This window comes from Pan troglodytes, chromosome 8 (assembly GCF_028858775.2).
Source record: "Pan troglodytes isolate AG18354 chromosome 8, NHGRI_mPanTro3-v2.0_pri, whole genome shotgun sequence".
Lineage (NCBI taxonomy): Eukaryota > Metazoa > Chordata > Mammalia > Primates > Hominidae > Pan > Pan troglodytes.
In genome coordinates this window covers 18,003,098-18,026,589 of record NC_072406.2, presented here as the reverse complement: position 1 = coordinate 18,026,589, position 23,492 = coordinate 18,003,098, and the positions used below count along the sequence as shown (strand labels likewise).

General features: G+C 39.3%; 1 protein-coding gene across 2 annotated transcripts in view; it reads left to right on the top strand.

Moving 5' to 3' along the window:
• The window catches only part of LOC100612887 (putative aldo-keto reductase family 1 member C8), a 36,339-nt gene extending 14,788 nt beyond the window's left edge, over nt 1–21,551 (top strand). Inside the window, exons 2-9 of one of the 2 annotated variants that reach the window (XM_003312437.6) lie at nt 8,469–8,636; nt 9,505–9,621; nt 10,590–10,667; nt 11,474–11,596; nt 12,770–12,879; nt 13,675–13,840; nt 15,707–15,789; nt 17,277–21,551. In XM_003312437.6, coding sequence (XP_003312485.4) covers nt 8,469–8,636; nt 9,505–9,621; nt 10,590–10,667; nt 11,474–11,596; nt 12,770–12,879; nt 13,675–13,840; nt 15,707–15,789; nt 17,277–17,319 — 888 coding nt within the window. In that variant the 3' untranslated portion in view covers nt 17,320–21,551. Of the gene's footprint in view, nt 1–8,468; nt 8,637–9,504; nt 9,622–10,589; nt 10,668–11,473; nt 11,597–12,769; nt 12,900–13,674; nt 13,841–15,706; nt 15,790–17,276 lie in introns of those variants that run through there. The other variant, XM_009457880.5, reaches the window with a different exon arrangement.
• Nucleotides 21,552–23,492: the final 1,941 nt, after the last annotated feature.

Sequence of the window (23,492 nt, the reverse complement as noted above, 5' to 3'; positions counted from 1 at the left end):
CCTTCTATGGAACAAAGTTCCATCAAAGCTAATTTAAAAGGCCTATGTAACAAATAATAATTCTTGCTGCACTGTATGCAAATAATTAAGCCAAGTATAATAAAGCAAACCAATCCTACCGTAATCTGTCTTTTAATAAAAATGGGAAACTGAAGACAGAAAATTATGTTTCAAAAAGTATAGCACACCTGTAGTTAAATGGTAGTGTTGTGTAATGTTTTTCACTTTTTATTATTTTCTATTGTTTAAATTCTAATTTTTCTCGCTACAAGTTTCTAAAATAAGCTATGCTTTCCTAAAGTCCTGTAAACCAAAAACCAGATGTTTCAGCAGTCACTGCCTCTGAGTCCCCCGACCATCACAGGAGGAAATCTCTTCACTGCTGGTGCCAACAACTAATAACTAAGGGTGTCCAAAATCCTTTGCCCCCATGTCTAGTGAGTCCATGGAACCCAGGGTAATTAAGACGGTACCTGTTACAGGAATCAACTCCTAAATACATCACACTCGAGTCAAAACCTGGAAAGCTAAGGAAGCAACCCCTGACAGCCCAAAAATGTCCTAAATATCACTGTCAACAAATAAGAAATCTTAAGCTGAAAATGATAAAAAGTAAGTAACTAAGTGAAAATTACTCATCTTACTCAGCCTCAACCCTACCTCACCAAATACTTTTTATTGTTTCTACCTCTCCTTTTAAGCTAAATATTACAACTTTTTTTTAATGGAAATTATTTACTATGCTACCCTCATGAGAAATGCTTTACTCACTCTACTATTTGCAGTAGGACTATATACTGTAGTACCCTCAGGATTGGAATATCTGATAGGTAATCTCAGTTACTGTAAGATTTTGCTTAATTATTATCCTCATAACAGGAATAACAGTTACTAACAATAAAAAAAAACATGGATCTTTCCAAACATGCGCCTCTGACTGTCATTAAGAAAAAAATGTTACCTCTGTCTCAACCAATCAGGCCTAATAAGAAACACTGCTAAAAAGAACTAATGTTTTTACCCAGCTTAATTAATCTTTTCCAAAAATTTTTAACCGACAGAATCATGGCCATTTTGTAGACAACTACCCAGAAACATCTACAGATGTGTTGCTCCTGCAATCAATCCAACACCAAGAAAGTCTCCCCAGCCCCCCAGCAGGAAGTAGCGAGAAACAACACATTAACCTTTGTCCTTTCATAACTATAGGGTCTGGAATTATAGAACAGGAGCACCATCATCTCGGATAAACACCACCACTTTAAATTGCAGCTCCCTTTCTAGCCTCATGCATTTCAAGGGAATCACTTCTCTTCTAACTACAAGCAGCCAAAAAATTGCAGACAGTAAAACACAGAAAAGACAGCTCAGGCACAGGGGGAGGTGCGGGGGACAGTCTCTTGGGTAACTGCCAAACTTCACCCTCATACAATGGGCTTCAGTAAAACAGTGGGCCTTAATCACATTTCTTTCCCTTTAGGTGCACTAAGATAGGCAAACTAAAAGCAGACTCGGGGGATATGCCTGCAGCTGCAGAAAGATGTATGGGAACAGGCACACAACTCTCCCTCCCACATAAGCACAACAAAGAAACACAGAAGGAGTCCAAGGCTCTGATCAACTCTCCCACTATGAATCCTTAAACACTCTTAGTCTGTAAAGAGAGTGAGGCTCTGACCTAACTCAGCCAGAAGGCACCTCTCAGGTTTGTTTTCTCTAAAATAAGTCTGTCCAGACTGGTGAGCCATCTTTTCATGTTTCTTTTGTGTTTCTTTCCCCTTTCTTTAATTCTTACACCCCCTATCAGAATTAAGTGGTTTAGAAAAATATCAAGTTAAAGTCTTTCCTGAGATGCCCATAAAAGTTGTGATATGGGAGGAGGGGAGGCCTGAACTGGAGAGGAGAATAGAGAGACTGGCTTCAGAGTTTTGAACAAAATCTACTTTTTTTTCCCTTTTATCTTTAGCATCACCAGGGGCCCCTGGGTAGTGATGGCAGGTTGAGTCACTGGAGTAGGGGAATTGAGTCCCGGGACCCATCAGTCTTGTTGGACCCTCTGGGAGACTGGCCCTGGACCCAGTGACCTGTGTCTCCAGGGACAGTCCACCTTCCAGTGGTCACCACGGGTTGAACAGGGTTGAGATGACTTCTTTTTGTTGCTTTGACAGTTCTTTTTAAAGTGTCCTGGCTTGCCGCACTGGTATAGTTAGTAGGTGTACCTGGGGGATCTTGGATTTTTATAGGCCTGTAATGTGGTCCCTAGAGTCTCTGTCCTTTTTTTGTGTGTTTCCTCTCCTTCTCCTGGCCCTCCTCCTCCTGGTCCCTATTGTCAAAGACTAAAGTAGTTACTTTCAGGAGTTTCTCTAGGGTGTTATTTGGACCTATGACCTGTTTTTGTAGTTTTCTTTTGATGTCAGTGCTTGTCTGAGTAATAAATTTGTCTTTTAAGATTAATTGTCCCTCAATTGAATCAGGAGATAGGGAGGTGGGTTTCACTAAAGTCTATCTCAGTCTTCCCATAAAGGCTGAGGTATTTTCATCTATTTTCAGATTCAACATGGATGGTTTAGAGTAATTAAGAGACTTGGTTCTGATTTTTTGTCAGTCTTTTAATATGTACATCAGAAAATGCTTTCTTTTTCACACCTCTATGGGATCACTAGCACTCTCATTAGGGTTTTCAAGGGATATTGTCTCTCTTGTTATTGGGAATGGGGATCTTGTCTCTTTTTCATTCTCTTTCCCCTTTTTACTGGTTTTCTTTTTCAGCCAGTTACAGGAAACATGTTTTCATCTCTGAATCTCTTTGTTGTCTGCAGAGCTCTCTGTTTCTCAGTAGTACTTAGGGTTTGGTTTAAGAGTAACATAACATCTCTCTATGTAAGATCAAACACTTAAGTTAGATTTTGGAAAGCCTTTATATATCTATCAGGGTCATCAAATAACTTGCCCAGGTCTCCCTTTATTTTTTTAAGGTCTTGTAATGAAAAAGGAATCTGGACTGTAGTGGTACCATGACTATCAGGCATTTCTGGTAGGGATAGTAGTGGACTTGGGGGTTTGGGTGGTAGAACTGGAGGAATTGATGATTATGTGACAAGAGAGGCTCTGGAAAGTGGGGACAAGAAGGGCTGGGGCACCTGGGAGTTGCATTTGAGGGTTTCCTCGGGTGTCATTTCTCTGACTTTGAGGAGTTGTCTACTGTGGGCTTGTCTGATATAACTGTTAAGAGGGCAGGGTCAATTTTGTAATGCTTACAAAGATCTGGGTTGTTTTTCAGGGCAAAGAAGTCTTGCACATAGGAAACCTCAGACCGTTTCCTCTCCTGTCTGCAGAAAAGATCTAGTTGTTGGATAGTATTAAAATTAACACTTTTCTCAGGAGTCTAGGCCTGTCCATCCTAGAGTTGGTAAGAAAGCCATGCCATGTGTATAAGAATAGAAGTCTTTTTTTTTTTTAAATCTGGTGGAAGTTAATTATGATTAGCAATTGACAAAGAAATTTGGCTATTTCTGTAGCATACAACATAATAACCAGAGTTATGGCATATTAGGTTTCTAAGAGTTTTATACAATTTTGGAACATACCTATAAAAACACACACATAAATGTAACTGAAAGAAGGTCTAGCTAGCATCACGTATCATTTTACAGTGTTTTTTATACAATTTACCAGATAAGCCTAATCATTTACTGTCTTTTTTTTTTTATTATACTTTAAGTTTTAGGGTACATGTGCACAATGTGCAGGTTAGTTACATATGTATACATGTGCCATGTTGGTGTGCTGCATCCAGTAACTCGTCATTTAACATTAGGTATATCTTCAAATGCTATCCCTCCCCACTCCCCTCACAACAGTCCCCAGTGTGTGATGTTCCCCTTCCTGTGTCCATGTGTTCTCATTGTTCAATTCTCACCTATGAGTGAGAACATGCGGTGTTTGGTTTTTTGTCCTTGTGGTAGTTTGCTCAGAATGATGGTTTCCAGCTTCACCCATGTCCCTACAAAGGACATGAACTTATCATTTTTTATGGCTGCATAGTATTCCATGGTGTATATGTGCCACATTTTCTTAATCCAGTCTATCATTGTTGGACATTTGGGTTGGTTCCAAGTCTTTGCTATCGTGAATAGTGCCGCTATAAACATGTGTGCATGTGTCTTTATAGCAGCATGATTTATAATCCTTTGGGTATATACCCAGTAATGGGATGGCTGGGTCAAATGGTATTTCTAGTTCTAGATCCCTGAGGAATCGCCACACTGACTTCCATAAGGGTTGAACTAGTTACAGTCCAACCAACTGTGTAAAAGTGCTCCTATTTCTCCACATCCTCTCCAGCACCTGTTGTTTCCTGACTTTTTAATGATTGCCATTCTAACTGGTGTGAGATGGTATCTCATTGTGGTTTTGATTTGTATTTCTCTGATGGCCAGTGATGATGAGCATTTTATCATATGTCTTTTGGCTGCATAAATGTCTTCTTTTGAGAAGTGTCTGTTCATATCCTTCGCCCACTTTTTGATGGGGTTGTTTGTTTTTTTCTTGTAAATTTGTTTGAGTTCATTGTAGATTCTGGATATTAGCCCTTTGTCAGATGAGTAGATTGCAAAAATTTTCTCCCATTTCATAGGTTGCCTGTTCACTCTGAGGGTAGTTTCTTTTGCTGTGCAGAAGCTCTTTAGTTTAATTAGATCCCATTTGTCAATTTTGGCTTCTGTTGCCATTGCTTTTGGTGTTTTAGACATGAAGTCCTTTCCCATGCCTATGTCCTGAATGGTATTGCCTAGGTTTTCTTCTAGGGTTTTTATGGTTTTAGGTCTAACATTTAAGTCTTTAACCCATCTTGAATTAATTTTTGTATAAGGTGTAAGGAAGGGATCTAGTTTCAGCTTTCTACATATGGCTAGCCAGTTTTCACAGCATCATTTATTAAATAGGGAATCATTTCCCCATTTCTTGTTTTTGTCAGGTTTGTCAAAGATCAGATGGTTGTAGATATGTGGCATTATTTCTGAGGGTTCTGTTCTGTTCCGTTGGTCTATATCTCTGTTTTGGTACCAGTACCATGCTGTTTTGGTTACTGTAGCCTTGTAGTATAGTTTGAAGTCAGGTAGCATGATGCCTCCAGCTTTCTTCTTTTGGCTTAGGATTGACTTGGCAATGCAGGCTCTTTTTTGGTTCCATATGAACTTTAAAGTAGTTTTTTCCAATTCTGTGAAGAAAGTCATTGGTAGCTTGATGGGGGATGTTATTGAATCTACAAATTACCTTGGGCAGTATGGCCATTTTTTTTCTTCAGTGTCTCAGGGTCGAAGGAATCTCAATGCTTCAGAATGCACTTGAGAAGAGTGCAGGCTGAAGATGGTTTGTTACTCATCTAGAAAAGGGAGGAGAAAAGATGTCCCTTAGTCTCTTTCTTCTTTTTAGAGTGACCCAGGGTGGAGAGAAAGATAGAAAGCGTGTCCCACTTTTCCTCTTTTCTCTCATCCTCCAGGTCCCAGTGACTGTTATAGGAGTCACCCATGGATGCAAGTGTCACCTTCACCCATAGATCTGAACAAGTTAGTCGTTAAGGGGTAGTCATATTCACCTGTGTGAGGTACTAGTTCTGTGTCTTTCTAGATTTCTTAGATCATAAGCCTCCCTGGAGGTACCCTAGGTGTCTGGGAGACATTGTACAGTAGTCAGATTTGGGTAAGATCCTTTAATGAAGGGACTCTTTTAACTCCATCTCTGTCTTTTCAAGCTATGGCCCTGGTAAAGCATTGAATTTCTAGAGAATGAGACTGATTGACTATTAAACAGAAAATACCTTTTTTGTTTCAATGTCAGTGTAAGTGGATGTAGAACAGGTGTCTCAAAAGAAGCTGAGGATTGAATGGCTGTCCTCCCTCTGATGGGGACAGCACTGAGGCTAGAATTTGTTTCTCAAGGGAAGTTTCTTTCTGATTGTTGAAAGTGGCATTTTTCTGTTCACAGATGGGGTATGAAGTTTGATCACTGTTAGAGGGACATAGGAGGGAGAGGAATTGGGAAACCAGAGGTTTTGAGCAAAGGGCTGACAAGGCTCCCCATGGAGAAAAAATCCTATCCCCCTAGGTGGTGGTGTAGGGTCTGAAATGTTAGGTAAAATTCTGACTCCAGATTTTTTCCAGGTAGAAGTTAGAGGTTTGAGGCTTAATAGGCTGGTCCTATAATATGTTCCACAGTGGGAAAAAAACTAATTTGTTTCATAAAGGAACTGTTAAAATTCATTGGGCAGTGGTGAATTTTTACATGGAGGAAAGACAACCCAAATGGAGAGGGAGGAGGGTATTCACTCATGGTGAAATAACCCCCTATACAGTGTCATGAATGTCTATCAGTAGGGACAAAAAGGCCCTTATTAGGTGAAAATTTAGACAGAAATGTTGAATTCCCCTTGTTTCTAGGGAATCACAAAAACAGTACCTATTTGAATTACATTCCTGATTACTACAACACTGGCTGAGTTTACCCAATAAGAATATATCCACAGCTTGTAAAAATGCTATAACATTGTATACAAAGAAGGAACAGAAGACATGATAGCCATGAAAAGAGAGAAAGAAAATGCAGTAGGAAAGGCTAGAAGTTCTGGTGCCAAAGCCCTGACAGGCTGTTGGGAACTGGAGTTAGTGCAGGAGCCTCCAGATAACACTGAGATGTAGCCTCGGCCAGTAACTTTCAGTTGTCTTAGGACCTCTTTCCAGCTGCATGCGACAGGTAGGTCTTCCATGAAAGAAAACTGGAGTGGAACAGGATCAACATTCCGAACACCTGAGGATGATGGGCATTGACAAAGTCCTCTTCAGGAAGCCTGTCCCCTGAGTCTTGTAAGGCTGGCAGCTGCCCTATTCACTGACAGGGGCCCAGTGTTCTGTTTGCTCTTGACAGAAAAAAAAATCTGAAATGAAAGTAAAGAGTTGGGAGGTTGGCTCCTGCTCACCCTTCCCATGAATCCCATTCCCAACCCATACACCAAAAATATGTTACAGTCTCATCAATGGATCGAAAATGTAGTAGTCTCTCATGATGTATCACCCAAAGTTTTTTGACTTACCACCAAGAAAATTGTGGACACAAAGGGTGAGGTTAGAAGGAAAGTTTAATAAATGAAAGAAGAAAGCTCTCTGTAGTAGAGAGGGGGCCTGAATGGGTTGTCATCTGTGAGGTTGGGTCTGGGCTGTTCTGAACTGGGAAGGAAAGAATGTGTTGAGTGGACTTGGAGAAAGTGTTACTCAGCTTTGCCTTGGACCTAGGCCCAGGACCAGTCAGAGACTGAAGTGAAAGTTTTGTCCAGGACCTTGGTCCGAGACTAATAGAGAGTTGAAGTAAAAGCTTGACCAAGGACCTTGGCCCAGGAGCAATCAGAGGCTGTAGTGATGATTCTTAGAGGCTCAGCTCACAGTCAAAAGCATGTCCAAAAAAGAAAAGTGTCCACTGGAAGCCACTGTAGCCCACAGTGTACATGCCCACAAAAGGAGGAGAGACTACTTTCTAGAAGCCTGTTGGTTACACAAAGGACAGGGGCATTTCTATGTTGGGTCTTGTTCTCTTATTAGTGTAGTCATAGGTATGTCTTAGGCTTAAAGGACAAAGGCGTTTTTATGTTAGGACAAAGGCATATCTATGGTGAGTCTTGTTCTCTTATTAGTGTAGTTGTTGGTATGTCTTAGGCATAAAGGACAAATGTGTTTTTATGTTGGGCCTTTGTCTTTTATCCGAATGGGCCAGAGATTTGTGTAAGTTTCCTTATCTGTGTCTGCAGGCTGATTTTTCAGGCCATTTCTCTGTTTAAAGGAGTTTTACCAAGAACCCACCCTAACTTACTAACTTTTTAATCTCAATTCTACACATTAGGAAGTGAGAAGGGAAGACTTAGGAGGCATAATGTCATAATGGGGACTAGATTGTGCTTCTCATGAAATACACTATTTGCCATCCACTCAGTTTACTGAAGGGAATTTAAAGTGTCACACTGGTCACAGTGAGGTAGGGTGAGCTTTGGGGTTGCTTTGCAAGAATTGCTCTAAAAATGACAGAACAATGTGCTTAATCTTGGTAAAACTATAACATGAGAAGTCAATTTACAACTGCTGTCAGACAGGGCCAGTTGCTTTCAATGGCATAATTATCTATTTTATCCAGTAAGTATAAGGGGTGTCTAATATGTTACATTCAATTTCTACAGTTGATTGATATGGAATGAGACATGATTTTTCCATGCTCCAGGGCGAAGCCAATTTCTCTAATTCATTTGGGAATAGAAGTTATACTGGAGTTTAATCAATGTCCTCAGGGTACAGGTCTATCACTGAAACCCATGTCATCAAAATTGGAGGAGGCGGCCAGAAGAAACCGCCAGTGAAAATGCTATTGGGGAAACGCATTGATTTTCTTTGAGTTGGGCAGATCAACAACTCTTTACTCCTGTCTTATAGACTCCCAAAAGCCAGGCTGCCGAGGCCACCAAAGTGGCTATTGATGTAGGCTTCCACCATATTGATTCAGCATACTTATACCAAAATGAGGAGAAGGTTGGACAGGCCATTTGGGAGAAGATTGCTGATGGTGCTGTCCAGAGAGAGGAAATATTCTACACCACCAAGGTGAAAGTTCTGTGTGTACAGTGGCCAGAGGCCACTATAAGTTCAGATATATTATTTTGAAATGAAAATATGGTCTAAGTTGAATTCTTTATTTAACTCCTAATATTATGAAGGCATAGTATAGAAACAGAAAAGACTTGCTTACTCTGAAATATGTTACTGGTAGAACACAATTCTTCAGTGTCTCTGGGCATCAGACAGTATTCGTGTATAAAATGGAAATAATACTTATCTCCTTTAACTGCTGTATGGATTAACCAAGCCACTATGGGTCCACTCCTTCAGTTCTTCAGTAAGAGCTCTTAGGATGTAGCAAGTAAGGTCACATATTAATCAGAAAAGCGATCCAGACAAGAAAACACTTTTTCTCAAATCAGCATTGAGTTTTCTGAACTCTCTAAAATTGTCCTAGATGGAAATCCATGCTTCATATGTAAACAGAGCTGAGGTCTCCAAGGATGCACCCTGTGTGTGTTTACATCGATAATTTATTTTTAGAATGTAGGTCTCTCGGAATAATTCTTTCTAGGAATTTATTATACAGGAAAAGAGATTCTGTTCTCCCTGTCCTGCCATTTCTTGACTCATTTCGGTGGATGAATCCTCTAATCCTTGATACGTTGAAGTTGATTTTCCTGCCCCTTATTAGTTTTACTCACAGTTTTCTTACATTGCAGTCATTCAAGGAAATCTCAGTATCCCATCAAGGACTTGATTTATACTGAGTAACATACGTTTAGTCCCAGCTCTTTTAGCTTTGGACCACAGTGTTTTAAGACTCACATCTCAATGTCTGACCATGAAGTTTAATTTTGGTCCTCAAATGTGTGAAATTATAATCCATTTTTGTTTCTTTTGGTCACTGCAGCTTTGGGCTACTTTCTTTCGGCCAGAATTGGTTCGCGTGGCCCTAGAAAGGTCACTGAAGAAACTTGGACTGGACTATGTAGATCTCTTCATTATTCATGTACCATTTGCTATGAAGGTCAGCTTTTGTTTTTCCTTGTTATGCCCAAGACTGTTTCATCATGGTTATAAGCATCTGAATTATCTCATTCTAGCTTGGTTTCCTGGGTTCTTCCTGAGGGAGGCAGATTTGAGTGAGGTGCATAGGATTGCCAAAACTTTCATGAGTATCTTTCACAATTGAGTGACTCTACCATCAAGATTTTCTGTCTATCCTTGTCCCCCAGCCTTAAGGGGGATTCAGATTCAATGATCTCACTTCCTCTACCCTAGACAGTTGAGGACATTGCCCTGTATTTCTCAGTACTTGTGTTCCTGAATGGAGGCCCTGAGCCATTAGGATCTTCAAGAATGTTGAGTTACCACAGACTGCAGAGATACAATGGGAACCCCCACCTCTTTAGTGGGAGGGTCTCCCGTACATACCCTTCAGCCCAACAAAAGACAGATACCTGGGATGGTGCATGTGGCACAGATGGGCTCCTTTGGGCTCCGCTGATCTAACCTTTCGTCACAGTGGACATTGGCTGAGCACATCTGATGTCCTCACTCTCTGAGTCGGGTGAGCGTAAACTGGGGCTAAACACACTGATGAATAGCTATATTAAGCACTGTCCTCCACACCAGCTTGTCCTTGGGAAACAAAATGAATTCCAACTGTAGGGACCTCATTCTTAGTGATGAGTAGGGATGTGTGGAGGATGGAGCCTGGAGGTTATCTTTCTTTCCTCTCATGTCTTTGCACACACATACACATATGTACACATAATCCACACATACATGCAAACACATTTACACACATACTCACACACATATATATACACACACATGCACACATGCATGCACATGCAGGCACAAATATGCACACTCAGATTAATAATCACCGCCTCCTGAAACTCTTGAAGGTTGTTTGGCCGAGCTCCTTAGGCACCAGAAAGGAGAATTCCATAGAAAACGTCCTTCTTTATCTTCTTTTCTATTTTCCAGCCTGGGGAAGAATTACTGCCAAAGGATGCCAGTGGGGAGATTATTTTAGAAACTGTGGACTTTTGTGACACTTGGGAGGTATGTTCTGCTGCAGACACCAGGCAGCACTGTGTAGTGAGGTTGGAATTGCAGGAGGAGGGGTCAGAAGAGATGGGATTTTCCTCCAGCAGTTGTCTGACCTCAGATGTGGAGCTTCTCTGTGCCTCTGTGTTCTCATCTGTGAAGTGAGAGAGTGGAATGAGATGGCCTCTACAGTTCATTTTAATTGTAACTTCTAAGGTTCTAAGTAGACATAGAAGCACCTTTGGCCTTGAGATCAGGTTGAGGATGTGAGCCCTATAAGGAGTCAGCATAGAGAAGCACAAAAGGAGTCAGCATGTTATCTTTGGATAGAAACACATCATGGAGGAGGGACAGCTGCAGACTGACTCAGCAGGAGGGTGGAAGGTGCAGGACAATGAACCTGCCCTTGAAAAACCCATTTGATTGATTTTTTTTTCATTTTTTTCCCCATTCTAGAATAGAGGTAGCAGAAAACCCTCTACTAACAGAAAACCCAAGAGTCTCCTTTGCTTATGACTCTGGTATAATTTGTTAAGGAACTATTGCATGTCTCAAGCCAGATAGGTAGCATTGAAATAAGTGGGAGACAACAAATATGTCTACTTGCTGTTCTGAGTATGCATGTAATAGAATCAAGGAGACAAACATATCTGCATAGCAAGGTAATGCATTAGGAAATTGTATATTCAAGTGATAAAACTGTTTAATTCAGTCTAATATTTATATCTGTTAAAACAGATTTCCAGCATTTACAAAGTCAAATGCCAATTGAAAAGAAAAATTTACACTAAAGGTCTACCACCCATATCCTTCCTCCCCAGGCCCTGGAGAAGTGCAAAGAAGCAGGTTTAACCAAGTCCATCGGGGTGTCCAATTTCAATCACAAGCTGCTGGAACGCATCCTCAACAAGCCAGGGCTCAAGTACAAGCCCACCTGCAACCAGGTGAGCCCTTAGCCCACCGGGGCCTTCTCTGACTTTTTGCTCTTCACACACTTCCTGCTTAATCATGTCTCCAAGTTTCTGCTTTGATGTCTTCTGTATAGATGAGAGTTCTTTTCTCTCAGAAATAGGAGATACCAGAGAAAGAGCAATTTGAGTGGGGTGGAAGAGCACAATTCTTCAGAGGGGGTGAAAGTTTCTATGAGACAGCCATGTGGAGGTGCTGAGTTGGGAAGCGGCAGCTTTGGTCTGGAGCTCGGGATGGTCCAGGTGGAGATACAGATGTTTGGAGTCATTGCTTTATGGATGGTAACTAAACTCACAGACATGGATTTGTTCTCCTAGGGAAAGTTCATGGATGAAAAGGAACAGGCAGGAAAATCCACAGGAGAGGGTGAGGCAGGGAGGCACTGGCAAGGAGACTGAACAGAAGCTGCCAGACAGGTGGAGACAACCACGAGAGGGTGGTGTCCGGAATCCAGTGAAAGTTTCGGTTTTATGAAAGAAATCAAGTCATTTGTCCTGTAAAGATTTCCACATCACTTCCTAATGGCTTACTCATTGATCCACGTGACACACTTTGACATGTTCCTTTTGTACTTCCTGTAAATTGAAGCTTAGTGCTACAGATCTGATCTCATTTGATTAATGCCATGCGAATTTATGAATTTTAGCCAATACGTCATTTTCCATTCATCATAATTACTATTTTTTTGATGCTCAAATTTCCATATTTTGACCAGCAGGAGCCTCTTCAAGTAAGATCCTGGGTCCTTTGGCAGCATGCGTCATTGTCATTCTTATCTTCTCTCCTTTCTAGAGTGCAAGCTCTTCTAGGCTCAAATGGAAACTTTCACACTCAGAACTGGAATATGCCCTTTCTCTAAGGAATCTTGGTTTCTTTCAGTAAAAATGGCTTTTAGAGGCTATAATTGGGGCACAAGGTATTTTAATAATTTTCAAACATGAATAGAAAAGGAATAAGAAAATTACTGTATCAGTATGGCAAATGATGGGATTTGAAAGTGCTTCAGAAGGTGCATGGGGAAAAGGGCCAACATGAAAGTATAGTACATCTATTAATGTAGTATTACACATTCCTTCAGACCAATTTTAAATTTGCATGTGGTTATTGGCTCATATATTGTGACACCTTTTGGTCTTGAAAAATTACAGGTAGAATGTCACCCTTACCTCAACCAGAGCAAACTCCTGGAGTTCTGCAAGTCCAAGGACATTGTTCTAGTTGCCTACAGTGCCCTGGGATCCCAAAGAGACCCACAGTGGTAATAAGAATATCAAAGAGGTAACCTATGGCGGGAATTCTGCTGATGCTGAAAAACTCCTATTAAAACGAAGTTTTAAAAATTGTATTATAAAAAGCTCAAAGATTAAAAGCGAAAAGCAACGGTGTAGTTTGTTCCCATGTATCACTACTGAGCTTAAATGTCACCAACATTCTTTCCTTCCTGTTTCATCTATGTGACTACTTCCAACCCCACTCCTAAAATAAATTTTAAAGTGGTCTTCAGGTAAGATTTGCATAGGCTGTAATGCTGTACAATTTTGGCAAATGGACATACTCTGTAACCCACATCCCTAATGTGGTATACAAATTTGTTATCTCCCAAAAAAAGTTATTTTTTTTCCTTCTGAGACAATAACTTCTCATTGCTAGGAAACTATTTTCTGATTTTTTCACCTTAGATTAGTTTTGTGTGCTCTAAAATTTCCTATGAAAGAGATCATGCGCATTAGTTTGCACCTGGCTTCTTTCACCATATCTGTGACCTGCATTCATGTAGCTGTGAGTATCTGTAGTCCTTTCCATTTTATTGCTGGGTGTTATTCCAGGGTATGGATAACTTGTTTATCCATTCACCTGTTAATGGACAGCCTTATTGTTTCCAGTTCACTGCATTTATGAATGAATCCATATGAATAGTTATCAGACCGTTTTAAATCAAATTGTATTGTGCCCACTCCTCTCAACTCTCTGGAGAATTTGGGGAAAAGGAGCAGCACACTATAGATTTTCCATCCTGCATCCTTCACATCTGTGTCTGTTCCCTCCCCAACAGGGTGGATTCCGACTGCCCACATCTCTTGGAGGAGCCAATCTTAAAATCCATTGCCAAGAAACACAGTCGAAGCCCAGGCCAGGTCGCCCTGCGCTACCAGCTGCAGCGGGGAGTGGTGGTGCTGGCCAAGAGCTTCTCTCAGGAGAGAATCAAAGAGAACTTCAAGGTACAGGTTGAGCAGAGTCGCTCCAGAGTGAGCCATGGGTGCTGATCTGGGTGATCTCCCTTACATGGGAGAATGCAACATGTGTCATTCATTCCTGTGCTCTCCACTCTGTGCTAAGGGAGGAGGGCAGTGTGGAAGGATCGACAAGACGGCACTGAACTCAGAGTCCTCAGGTTTATCATCTCTAGGCTTGGCTTTGCCACTTACTAGTTGGGTGACACTAAGCAAATTTCAACTCACTTATTTTCATCCGTTTCAGGAGTTCTTCTACATGGTAATGAACTTTAAGGACCCTGATTCTTCTCCTTCACCTTCTCTACCTATAAATGCCTATTTGTATTTTAAAATCAAACCCAAATAAAATTAGCTGCTCTGTTAAACTACTGGGACACCCCAGCCCAGTTTTCACCACAAAAGCCCCTGGCATGACTCTGTTAGTGAGTTTTTTGTTTATTAATTTTACATCATTTGCTAATACTTCAGTGTGCTCTCTGGACTGTGAGAACCTAAATACAATGGCTCCTTCTGGATTATCTTTTATTACCTTTCCCCTGGCAGTGACTCTAGCAGGTATGAAACTAGGCATAAGTTTACAGACCAACCAAACTAAGAAATTGATGAGTGAAGTTATTTTGTAAACCCTTCTCCACATCCACTCTGGACTTTATATTAATCACAGGTCTCCAACTTATTTTGTTTTGAATCCCACAAGAATTTTGAAAAAATATGTAAGCTGTTTCTCATTTTAAAATGACAGCTACAAATTTTATTATGAGTTTAATATTTACAAGAGGTGACATTTGAGTCATATTATATATAATGTATTTATTTCAAAATATTGTAGTTCTGGATTAAGTATATTGTGGAAAAATTAAATAGGTAAATCTAAATCTCATTGTGACAACTTAAACAAAAAATGCCCATTTTATTTTTTGATCCAAATCAAAATGTTAATACCTGCTCTCATGACAACCATATAACTTCTGAAGTACATTTTTAAAAAGAGTGGTGGATAAATGTGTTGGTAGATAGAAAGAGGATGGACAGATACATATAGAGAAAGAGATAAATACGTTAGATAGATAGATAGATAGATAGATAGATAGATAGATAGATCTGAGTCTTTCATGAAATTGTGTCCTGGATCACATAATGAAAGTAGCATTTTTTTAAACCAAAAAATATCTGTTTTACTATTAATGGGCTCCTCATCAGGGACTATGTGTTGACAAATGAAAACTACTCTTGACTTAAGTAAGAGAGATTTATTAAAAATGCAGAACTCTTTGAACATAAGATCTAAGTGTCTCAAAGATCAATTAGTAAGCATTTTTTATAAGGAAGAGCAAACACAGCTGGAAATAGTATTTAGGGGTCCTGAGGTGAGCAAGTAGAACAGTTGTCCAGAAAATACTTTTTCTGAGGCAAACAGATTCTTGAGTGGGAGTTTCCTGTGTTCTAAGGCTCTGTCATTCCAAGGCTGGATCAGGTTCCAGGGGAAGTGAGGAAACAAAACCCTGACCAAGTGTGGACATGTCCGGGTGGCAGTTATTTTTCACACTTTATTTTCTATTTTAAAATAAAGGATTTCCTTTTTCTTCCTCAAGCAATTCTCAATAAATATTTTAGATTGATGAGTGCACACCTTTCTTTTGAGAAGTGGAGCCCAGTAGGAGAGGGATGGGATGGAGAAGAGGCAGAATGAAGGTGGAAGAGGTCTCAAGCCACATGCACCTGGAAGCTGATGAGGATGAAAATGCTTCCCCCAATGCCATCCTTGCCTCTGCCTCCTGGCAAGTCCTTGTATTCCCATGTAGAAGCTGCTGCCCTGGGGAGGGGTTAATGTGAGTGTTTTCTTCCTTTCAGATTTTTGACTTTGAGTTGACTCCAGAGGACATGAAAGCCATTGATGGCCTCAACAGAAATCTCCGATATGATAAGTTACAATTGTAAGTGATGCTTGTAGATTCTTTCACAGGCTGTTTTCTGTAGTATGCAGGGAAATGGGGAACACATCTTCCCTACATCAGGAAGACAGGCCCAAATTCAGGCATGGGGTGAAATAGGAGATTCCCTGTAGCCTTCAGACCAGAGGTTTCCTCCAGGACTCAATCTCTGACCCAGCAGAAATGTGTCTGTAAGTGAAACTGCCAATGTCTGCACCATTGTGAATCCAATTCTTGAAGGCCCTTACTATCTGTGCCTGGGTCTAGCACTCAGGGCCCACTGCCTATGAGTCTAGAAGGCTCAGTGTGTAGGACCTCCAAACCTATAGGGGCCCATCATAACGTTCTCTTTAATTTATATTAAAATCAGAAGAAAAATGAATACAATAATAATGCATATGTAATAATGTCTCCATCCGGCTCTATCTTTGTGTTTACATCATGGCAATGGAAACACAATTTAAGTATTAATACAGGATGGGCCCATGAAGGCAAAGGTGCCTGTCTCCTAGGGAAGCCTTAATGTGGTATTCCCTCTTCAGGATACCAACTATTTCTGCAAAAATTTATGTCTTTCTTGGCCCTCTTTACCTACCACAACTCCCATTTCCTCAGCTGTATAATCTCACCATGCTGAATTGTGAATGAATTATGAGATAAATAGACCCTCAAATGCTAGTGACTGAGGTGTCAATGGCCTTTACCAAGATAAGATCCTTTGGAGTTTCTCTGGATCCTCAAGGCATGACTCTTACTCCAGTGTCATCTTTGTCCACCTGAAGTCCACCTCTGGAGAGCCCAACATCCCTTGACTTTGGTTTATTTATAAACGTGACGTTCCAGTTGCTCAACTACTGCAGGATCTCAGGACTAAGGAGAGAGAAGGCTAAATAGAGAGGAGTTTAGAGGAAAGTTTAGAAGCAGGGGAAATACAATTTTGGTTGCCAGAGTAAAGACTCAGTCTCCAAAAAGATCTGAAGAATCCTCCTTTATGTAAAACCACACCAAGATTCTGAGAGGAAACATTTTCAATGAGAAAAATGTGGAAAGTAACTTTTCTGTACCCAGAGGCTAAGTATAAGTCTGTGATCTGCCTTATGAGACTGTGAATGCATTGTCTTACTCATGTCTGTGGCCCTGTGTCAATATGACTCCTGGCACATTTAACTGCTTAGAAGGTACTTTTTAATGTCACTCAATTAAAAAGAACAAATTGTAAAAAAGAAAAATGAACATAAAAAGGAAAACAAACAGTAATTTTAATTACTAACAAGTATCTTTATAATTATATTTAAGTCATAATTGTGTTTTTCGGGTGTGGGTATTAGAAATGCATCTCATCCCCTCCATAGATTAAACCATGTGTGCCGAGGTACAAGTAGGGACGTAGTGGTAAATTCGGGAATTTTAGCCCATCCCAAGTGCTTCTTCAGAAAAACTCTTTGACAGAATGGAAAAAAGTTACTAAATTAATATTTTTTCTCTTTCAGTGCTGCTAATCACCCTTATTTTCCATTTTCTGAAGAATATTGACCATGAGCTATTGAACATTACCACCACAATTTCCTCCTTTTAGGTGACATAGAGAGGATTTCAGTATTTGATAGAGGAGTAGGAAGTAGGATCTGTAGTTGCAGGTTGCTTGCCTTTCCTTTCTTTATTTTATGAAATGAAGACTTTAACAAGAAGATGTTTGTTTTTCCTGATCATTAAAGTAATACCCATAAATTTTAGAAAAATAAAAAATACAAAAAAAGACCTGTAATTCTTTCCTTACAGAATACTTATCATTTGATGCATTTTCCTTCATGATTTTTCTAAACAACATGTCTGATATGGTTTGGATCTGTGTCCCCACACAAATATCATGTCAATGATAATCCCCAGTATTGGAGGAGGGATCTGGTGGGAGGTTATTGGATCATAGGGGCGGTCTTTACCCTTGCTGTTCTGGTGATAGTGAGTTCTCATGAAATCTGGTTGTTTAAAAATGTGTAGCATCTCCCCTTCACTCTCTTCCTGCTGCTCTGGCCACATGAAGACCCGTCTCCTCCCCCTTGCCTTCCACCATGACTGTAAGTTTCCTGACGCTTACCCAGCCAGGCATCCTACACAGCCTGCAGAACTGTGAGCCAATTAAACTTTTATAAAAGTTACCCAGTCTTAGGTATTCCTTTATAGCAGTGTGACAACGGACTAACCCAATGTTCACTTATTTACATATGTGTTTTTATAAACTTGAAATAATCAATGTTCAGATTCTATACTTTTTAAATAACTACCATATTTTTCCAAGCAAGCAACTATTATTCAAAAATTACAGAATTATATTTTACTTGTTGTAAAGCAGTGTATCTTTCAATGTATTTTGTTTCTTAATCATCTACCCACATTTTGTCATTTTTATTATTTTTGTTTATTGTTCCATTCATTCATTTATTAATCAAGCAAAACTTTATTGAGTATCCATTGTATGCCACACGTTGTTTTAGCAGTAAATTAAATAGGCAAAAATTAAACAAAATAAAAATTTTAAAATCCCTGAGTTTGTAGTCTAGTGGAGAATGTCAACTATGAATGCAAGAAACATATAAGTACGTAGTTGTTAGAAATTGCTAAGTGCTTGTAGGGAGATCCTTCTGCAAGATCTCTAACATTGCTGCATATTTGATAAGGCCACTGATTGCCCTCCATTCCAAACTTTTTTTTCAAGAAATTTGTACATTGAACAGCTTTGTCATATAAAGGTGGTAGCTCCCTCCAAGAAAATGAAGACATGTTTACTGTCCAGTAATACAAAGAAAAGGAAATATCTCCCCGCATTAAAATCACAGCTTTAGGGGCTAAGAGAAAATTTTCCCTTTGCACTCTGAAGGGCCAATGAAAATCACCTGATGAAAGGCAGACTCATTATGAAAAGGCATACAATTTAATTAATGTTGGGACTCATAAAACAATACCCTCAAATGAAGGCCCCAGAAGCAAAAGGTTTTCTCTGACCTTCTCCTAATCTTCTGTCTCTCAGTCCCATTCTTCTCCAAGGCTAGCCACAGAAACTAGAATCCCTCTTCCCCACAGCATTTCCATGGAGAAAAATGTTAATGTCTGAAGTAGTCCACAGATGAGGTTTTCTAGAGTCCTTGAAGTATTTTTAAATTGCAATGGCAATCTGACAATTTTTCTGAGTTGTAGTTTGATCCTGGTGTTCCAGTAAATTTTCTGAGCAGTTTATACATCAACAGTCACAAAGCCACTTATACAAGTTGCTGTGATGATTTACTCTGAGCCACATAGATCAGTTTGCTTAAAAAATTGTGTCCATTTTTGGCGGTAACAGCAAATATGGGCTAGAGCTCTATGTATGATTCAAGCAAACAGTGGCATTCCCAAATGGGAACTGGAAAGACAAAAATTATGTTTCAAAAAACTATAGCACACCTGTTGTTAGTTGTTCTTGAGTTTTTATTATTTTCTGTAATTTGCACTAAGTCCCAAATTCTTTGTGGGCTGCAAGTCCCCAAACTAGTGCTTTCAAATTTTTACTTTTAAAACTGGAAATTGCACTCTTTATCCTAGAACTCATTATTTACCTGATAGTATGCTGTTTGTTTAAATGCTATACTAAAATTATAGATGACAATAATAATGCCTTTGTCATGCAAACCTTAGAATCCCAGCCCAGCCTGCATGAGTACAGACCTCTCCTTGAGGTCAACTCTATTCCTACTATGACTCCTGTCAGCAGGAAGAAGCCAGAGTGGTCATTGGCCTTTTCCCATTTTTATAGCCCACACCTTAAGAATAAGGTGTTATAAAACTCAAAGGGGCTGGGTGCAGTGGCTCATGCCTTTAATCCCAGCACTTTGGGAGGCCGAGGCAGGCGGATCACCTGAGGTCAGGAGTTTAAGACCAGCCTGGCCAACATGGTGAAATCCCATCTCTACTAAAAATACAAAAATTAGCTGGGCATGGTGGTGTGTGCCTGTAATCCCAGCTACTCAGGAGGCTGAGGTAGGAGAATCACTTGAACCCGGGAGGCAGAGGTTGCAGTAAGCTGAGATTGTGCCACTGTATGCCAGCCTGGGTGACAGAACAAGACTGTGTCTCAAAAAAAAAAAAAAAAAAACCCAAAGGGAAGAATTGAAACCACTAGTACAAAATTATAAATTAGAAAATTATTGCAGTGAAAGAGAAGGAAACAAACTGACTCCATCCTGCTTCTAACCTCCAAGCTCTTCTTGTTCACTCATGGGCATAGGCTGAACTAACTTTTTGGGGAACTTAGTTTGTAGTTTGAAACAAAGATGATAACAGCCCTTTCCCAAAACAAACCCTTTCCTGCCTGGGGACTAGACTGCTTTTGTAGAACTAATATATTAGCCACAAGATTAGAAATTATGGTTTACGAGTCATGCGGCTGGAGGCTGTAAGATTCTGAACTTCCATAAATTGCTCCTGGATAACATCACTATTGTAAAGCCTAAGATCAGTGCTTGAGATATTTTGCAGACCCTGAACTTGATAGATCAGCTGGTGCCACCCAGATTAATAAATTGGCTCATTTGGTCTTGTGGCCCCCACCCATGAACTGACTCAGTGCAAGAGGACAGCTTCAGCTCCCTATGATTTAATCTCCAACCCAACCAATCAACACTCCTGACTCACTGGTCCCCTACCCACCAAGTTATTCTTAAAAATTCCAACCCCTGAGTCTTCAGGGAGACTGATTGGAGTAGTAATAAAACTCTGTTCTTCTATATACCTGGAACAGTGTGAATTAATCTCTTTCTCTATTGCAATTCCCCTGTCTTGATAGATCAGCTCATCTAGGCAGTGGCAAGGAGAACCCACCGGGCAGTCACAATGTTGTCCTGATTAGGTCTTATTTCTTGGGAAACTGAGTCTCCTTTCTATGAGAAGTAGAGGTTTTTTTTTTTTTTAATCTTTGCATTATTATGTGGCTAAATGAATGACTTATTTTACAGTGACCTGTGACTTTATTTTGTGGTATAAAATGTCTTAAGGCTTTGCTATTTGACAAACTTTCCAAAAGTCAAAAGTTCAAGTTACACATTTAGTCTTTTTTACCTCATTAACTTTCACAAATATTAGGGCTCCTAAAGTCCAAAACTTACATATTTGAGATGTTAAAATTATACAGGAAGGATTGTCAAATATGAAATAGTGTTTAACTTTCTTTGAGTGTGATTTATATAAGGGTGTTATTAATATCTGTTCTTCAATTATATGAGATTTCTGTAACTCTGATATATCTTAGTATATATTCTTAATTATTATAATTTTTATGTTAAATTGGTGTATGGCATAAAATAGTCCTTTGTCAATTGTGTCTTTGATCATGGCTATCCTAAGAATTTTGTCATCCAAAGACAATTGTTGTCTTAATTTGATCCTTCTCAAAAAGCAACTTATAATCACCTCTTGTCCAAGACTTGCTTCTTTAAATACGCTTGCAGAAAGGAGTCCAATGGGTACATTTAAATGCATTTTTGTAGTAACCATGGAAATTGTGCCATTGGACTAAAGAAAACATCCTGGAATCCCCTCAGTGAAGAGCTAATATGTTCATAAAATTATTAGCTCCAATATCAAACAACATGAGTTCATTGCATGGGACCAAACTAATAGAAGACTAAAACAATTTTATGACATTTTGTTTAAATTACTGCTGATTCTTTCTGTTTTGTTTTTCAAAGTCCAGAAGACTTTATTCTTTTGAGCTGTTTTTATAGCTTTCAGTGACTGAGTAAAATATTCTTTTTTGAGAAAAATTTGAAACAAAATTTGAAAAATATTTTTTCTCTTCGCCTAATTCTTCCAGAATTTGAAATGTATTTGTGAGTATTCTTAATGTATGGCAACATACTTATTCACATAAGTTTAAAAAGAATGTGTTTGTTTTTGGAATAAGACACTAGTAATTTATCAAAGCTTTAACTGGAATGACATATTTGCAGAAATGAACAGATTACTTTGAGAAATGGAGGTTAACTTTATAAAGCCAATAAAAGTGCCTTGGAAAGACTGTCCTTTTACCTTGCCTATGCCATCTACAGGGTTTCTTACCTGTGAAAAATAAAGAATGCCATTTTATGACAGGACCAGTAACTTCAAGTTATTTTGAGACCACAAAAAAGAGAAAATAAACCAATGGATGCAATTCATCTGAAGGCACAGATACATTTTTGGCTGAGATAGAAAGGTCTTTAAAAGTCTAATCTGAGAGTCTTTTAAATAGCTTCAGCAAAGCCAATTTATAAAGAGCCTATTGAACAATAATTATTCTTGTTGCAATGTATGCAAATAATCAGGCCAAGAATAATAAGACTATGACATATTTTGCAAATAAATTGTTTCTATCATTATTTGTCTTTGGTAAAATCTAGGGACTGGAAAGAAAAAGTATGTTTCAAAAGAAACTATAGTACACCTGTTATTAGAGTCTACACTTGTCCATTGCTTCTCAGTTTTTATTACTTACTACAATTTATCTGGTCTGAATCCTAAATTATTTTCTGGCTACAAGTCAACAAAATTATGTTTTCATTTTTTTCTACTACTTTCCTTACTTGGAATCACCAAACATTTAAATATATATAACAGCTATATATATATTTGTGCTTACTGACTGTAGAGTTTTTAGTAGTAAAGACAGAATCTGTCTTCCAGGATTCCTTTCCTTTTCTTGTTGTAATCTGACCTTGGCATCTTTTTTTCTATTTTTTTCTTTCTTTCCGTCCCTGCTTTCTTCCACAGGACACAAGACTTCACAAACTCCTAGAAATTAGACTTCCTGGCATGACATAGGAATGAGCCTTACTAAGAAAGGAAAGAAAGAAAAATATATTCTCTGGACCCCATACTCACTATGCCAGAAGGAAAGTTAAGCTTGGTAATGGAGTCATCCAAAAGCTGCCTTCCTTTTATTTCCAAACAGATAGCTGTAATTTTGCATGCTTACTACATCCTATATAAAATGTAGATTTATTGAGTGCAAGACAAATGCACAATTTTTTCCCTACTGCTTTCTTTTCACGTGTAAGATGTAGATTCAGTGAGCACTAATAAGAGGCTCACAAGAATGTAATCACTTGCCTCATTGTGTACCTGACCTGCTTTTTTTTATCCTCAAATATTTGTTCTTTACCCTTTAGATATTGCAGCTCCCAAAATCCTCTTTGAAAAAAGTTCAGGTCAAAGATCTTACTGTGACTTGCATTTTTCTTTCTTGGGTGTGTCCTCAACCTTGCCAAAATAAACCTCTAATAGAGTGATATCTGCCTTGGTTACTTTTTGGTTTACAATAAGATCAATTATTTATTTGAGGCACATGAGTGTTATTGCTGACTCAAGGATGCCCTGCATCTCTCCTCCCCACTTATTTTTACTTTCCTCCTTCCCTGCTTCTCCCCTCCTCTCTATCTCCTATGTTCCTCCTCCTCTCTATCTCCTATACTACTGAGCATTCTCCTGGCCTCCTGAGATCAGTTTCTCATTCAGCCAGATTGTATACAATCTTCAGGCAGAAGCCCCCACGTAGCAGCCACCTAGTCCCTTGAGTCTTGTGAAGCCAGAGGCCTCACACCTGGCCACTGGAGGAAATGCTGAGTATAAAAATACAAAAAAAGGAGGGGAGTTTCAAACCTGATATCTCTGTGGCACAAGAGTGGTTGAGATTTGGCAGC